The sequence below is a fragment of the Priapulus caudatus genome, unplaced genomic scaffold (genome assembly GCF_000485595.1).
Source record: "Priapulus caudatus unplaced genomic scaffold, Priapulus_caudatus-5.0.1 Scaffold1595, whole genome shotgun sequence".
In the NCBI taxonomy this organism is placed as follows: Eukaryota; Metazoa; Priapulida; class Priapulimorpha; order Priapulimorphida; family Priapulidae; genus Priapulus; species Priapulus caudatus.
This window is the reverse complement of record NW_014578656.1, coordinates 10,715-15,288: the sequence shown is the minus strand read 5'-3', so window position 1 is coordinate 15,288 and position 4,574 is coordinate 10,715. Positions and strand designations below refer to the sequence as shown.

Here is a 4,574-nt window from a genome sequence, read left to right as displayed (position 1 = left end):
CTCTCTCTCTCTCTATGGACCTCTCTAAATAACGTTTTTTAGTTCATTATTTCACATGTCTATTTACATGCGCTCTTGAAATTATTACATACATATATATTTATGTATGTATATACATTACTGCTGTGCGGTAGCACGTACCTGCAGGTTGTGGAGAGGGATGCGTTCTGTGTAGACGAACGCTATGAGGACGTATCCCGTAACCTCCCGGATGTGCTGCAGGAAGCTAAGGTCGCGGCTAGGGTCCTCGATGAAGGTGATCTCAAGGTTACCGTTGATGAACGTGCAATTCTCAAACTGCTTCCTCAGTGACCTGTAGTGTTCGTCGTCACTCGACTTCCGGGTCAACTTGAGGTTAGTTCCGGGACACACTGCACGAGAGAAAAACAAGGAACAGTTAGAATCGTCACAGAGTTATCGTAGAGGCTGCAAGACAAGAGCACATGTATAAATGGCACTTACGTATCATGGACAAATGAAAAGATATGTTGTATGTGTATGCATATTGTGTATTGCTTATTGTAAATTGTACAATATATTTTGTGAATTGTATATTGTATATTGTACAATGTATTTTATATATTACCTATTGTATACTATCTATTTTAAATTGTTATTTAGATATTGTATTTTTCCCATTCCTCTTATAGAACGTGGTAGTGTCTTTAAATTCCATAACGTAGTCGCTTGCGCATCACTCCACGCCAGTTTATGTCATAGTAAAGTTCAACAATAAAGATCACACGCAACAAGATAAGAAATCTAATTCCACATTACTTTACGTTTATGTCCTAATAATCGTCAACAAGGATGATTACAAGTAGCAAATCTGTCCCACGGTTGCAGTCTTAATTTACTTAATTGACTTTCCCATGGGAGCGTACCATTGGTCATTCAGTGTTTACACGACAGACTCTCGAAGTAGTATAGAATATATACTATATATTATGGAAATATGTACACATGCATATAGGTTATATTATGCTAACCTAAATATAGGTATGTATTTATTTATTTGGTTTAGTCCCACAATCACGACCACACCACGCATGCGCCAACCTTGCATGACCATAGCGTATATAGCATTAACTAATTATTCATAATTAAGCATATTTAATATTTAATAATTAATTAGCGTCGTATTAATCCAAGCGTGATAGATATATTATTAGTACATGTATGCATTTATTACAATATGTTGCTATTATGATGGTGCCCAGAGCGTCATACCAGGCTTAACGGACACTTGGAGCGGTCACCGACACACTACTCTACACTGGTCCTGTTACACATAGATTCACATCTGCGTCGTCACCACAATCACGCCCTGACCTCTCACCGCACCCCTCCCCCTGGAGGAAGAGGAGGAGGGGGCGGGGAGAGGGTCAGTACAATAGCCAACCCTTACCCACTCGCGCTGCCCCATTGTGGAGAGGCAGCAGCGTGGGGTCTAGGGGATGTGGGACAATGGTGACCAGAGCTTATATATATGATGTAAGAGCACATTATGAGTTCTTATCAAAGGAAGAGGGCTATCCCTATTAGTTAATACAGTATTAATAGGGCACAGCAGTCATCTTAGTATCTTAGATAAATGCACAAGTCGTTGAGTCGTACTAGTAGCCTAATCTCGTATTAATACTATAAGCCAGTGGCTCTAACAGCAACGAAATCCTCAAAATGAAAGCAGCATATTTCCTAAGGAATGTGAAAAAACACGGAGGGTCACTTCAAATAACTCCAAACTCTTTACTAATGGTAATAACCCACGACACTCATTACTTACTATCTTTGCCTGTTCCCCGCAATAGTGATGCATGGAAATACAGCAGAAGACACAACATGAGAACACGAACATAAATATATATATATATATATATATGTTAGGCAGACTTACACGCTGTTAACATAAGTGACATTGCCTAACGATCTCAACGATCAAAAGATTTATGTTAATGACAACATCAATAATTCCAATCAGCGATTCCAATAGTCACATCATTTTCACTATATAATCATCGTTGATAAAACCAGGGAAGTTATGAGCATATATTCTAACACCCAACAACGCAAAAAACGAAACATTTCAGCTACACGAAAAAAATGTCCTTTTGTGATTTTTGAACTATAATCATTGCGAGATTGCCAAGGAAAATCTATTCTGAAGAAATAGAAACAAAAATTTAACTGTCATGTGTGTCTTTCCTCGCAGAAAAGTTCAAAACCATCTCATTATATAACACACGTGTTGGAGCTTGGGCCGTTTAATTAACGATTATATACGTGAATGTGCTTACATGACTGATGGACGGAATTGTTGATCATTGTCACGGATCCGGCAACAATGTCCTTCCATTCTATCGTGTCGATGTAACACAGGTACGGATTGTCTATGAACGACACGTCTCCAGTAAGAATCTCTGCAACAATCAGACAAACAATCACATTGCTGTTAACAACAATTAACTTGCTAGAAATAACAATCAATTTACTGTAAAAAACAATAACAGCAAATGTGTTGTTGATAATAATCAACATGTTGTTAATGTTTTTATAGGGTTTTTACCATTTTTATCATTACTATATATTCTATATGTCAAAGGATAACTTGTAACATGCGCCATGACTACAACAAATGTGAGAACCATGACCATGTAGCAGTCTAATGTACTGACAATGATAACTATGATAACAACTAAAATGAAACATGAATCCACAAAAGTGAATACACATAAATATAAAAAATACAAATATGTAGATACATAAATGAATGAATGAATGAATAAATAAATAAATAAACAAGCACCTTAGGTAATGAATGGGTTTCATTATCAGCAAACTTATTGTAATATATTGACCTCACGATATTAACTCTACGATAAGATATTACGCCTACCTCCTAGCTTCTCGAATCCGATGGACTTGAGTCCGACTTCATGTTTGTTGTTGAAGTTTGCCTTGTCGTAGTTGAGCGCCACGTAGAGACTGTACTTCTCCTCCTCATCTCCCTGGTCAGGATGTCCGTAGAGAGACTGGCCTCGTATGACCTGGGTTACCCAAAGAAAAATCAATTTTTACAAAACAAAACAATGTTTAAATGTTAATATTTTGATAGCAATGTCTGTGCATAAACTGACTCTCTCTCTGATACCTTTATTATGCCACTGCCAGACTGGAGGGCACCACCAGCGGCATAACCCCCATAAGTTCCCCCTGCTTAGCACCCGACTGGGTCAGGTGCCCGACCCCCTGCCGGGCCCCTTGCTGAGTCAGGTGTCCAATATCCCTGCCGGCGCTCTCCCCGGGGTAGTCTCAGTGCGTCGGTAGCTTAGTAATGTTTTTCTTACGGCCGGCTGCAAAGTTTTCTCCGGGTTATCAAAATAATCCTCATCGAAATTTAAAAAGGGTTCTTGGAGTTTAGAGTTGCTGTGGGGTGTATGTATGTAGGTGGTGGGGTCGCTGCTGCGGGATCACAACTGCTGGGAGAAAATGCTGCCAGATGTTATACATAGCCCAGCATGTAAGCAACGGCCCCGAACAACGATATATTTTCGTTTCATTCCTTTGAAAAAGTCCGCGACGTAGTAAGGGCGGTAAATGGGAACAGAAGTATAACGGACTAACGTAAATATAACATCGGGAATGAATAATAATGGATCTATATTATTCACTCCTGATAGTATCCCCCTTGTGCGTTATAATTGAGTGGCCTGATTGAATCGACATTCGTAATGAAAGTGAATGTGTGGGGGATTATTTGAAGTAGTTTTTAATAATCTTACATACTACGAAGTTTATTCCGTTTATACATTCGTGCACAACTGGACAGTACAATAGCTCAGTTGTTAGAAAATATTGACATCTGTATATATTTGCGTGTGAGGGGGGAGGTCTGGATCGTCTCTATGGGATGTAGGTGTAGATGTGGATGGATAGAGGATCCAGGTACTGATGCAAACAGAGTGTGTGCGGTCCAGCGAACATCATCATACAATACGCGAGGCCACTACTAGTAATATGTAAACATATATACTATATTTGTACGACATATACTGTATATGATTATATTGTATAATGTATATTGTATATTGTAGTAGAATGTATACGTCTTACATATGTACTACAGTTGTAAGACATATATAGTGTATATATATATTGTATATTGTATTACTATATATTGTATATTGTAGTAGTATGTATCAAGAGATAACAGTACAGTAGTATAATATATAGGTATTATTAGCTCTTGATTGTAATACATGTATAGATATACATATATATGTAGAGACTCTAGTAATAAATATATACGTATAGTAGTATATACAACGCCGTAGTAATAAATATATACGTATAGTAGTATATACAGCGCCGTAGCAGTGTGTATTTTTTTTACACCTACTGTATATGTTTTTTCACGGGTTAGTGATTACAGCTCTATGATATGACAGGCCTGAGTCACTGCGTGTAATTGCACTAAGCAGGGTCATTACAAGACATCGCATATATACCCTGATCCACCTCTCTCTCTCTCTCTCTCTCTCTCTCTCTCTCTCTCTCTCTCTCTCTCTCTCTCT

At 38.2% G+C, this 4,574-nt stretch overlaps 1 protein-coding gene across 1 annotated transcript in view; it reads right to left on the bottom strand.

Moving 5' to 3' along the window:
• LOC106817099 (epidermal growth factor receptor-like) overlaps window positions 1-4,574 on the bottom strand; it is a gene marked incomplete in the record, with an annotated part of 39,873 nt that overhangs the window by 32,273 nt on the left and 3,026 nt on the right. Inside the window, 2 exon segments of the mRNA XM_014821746.1 lie at window positions 2,298-2,420; window positions 2,897-3,047. Coding sequence (XP_014677232.1) covers window positions 2,298-2,420; window positions 2,897-3,047 — 274 coding nt within the window.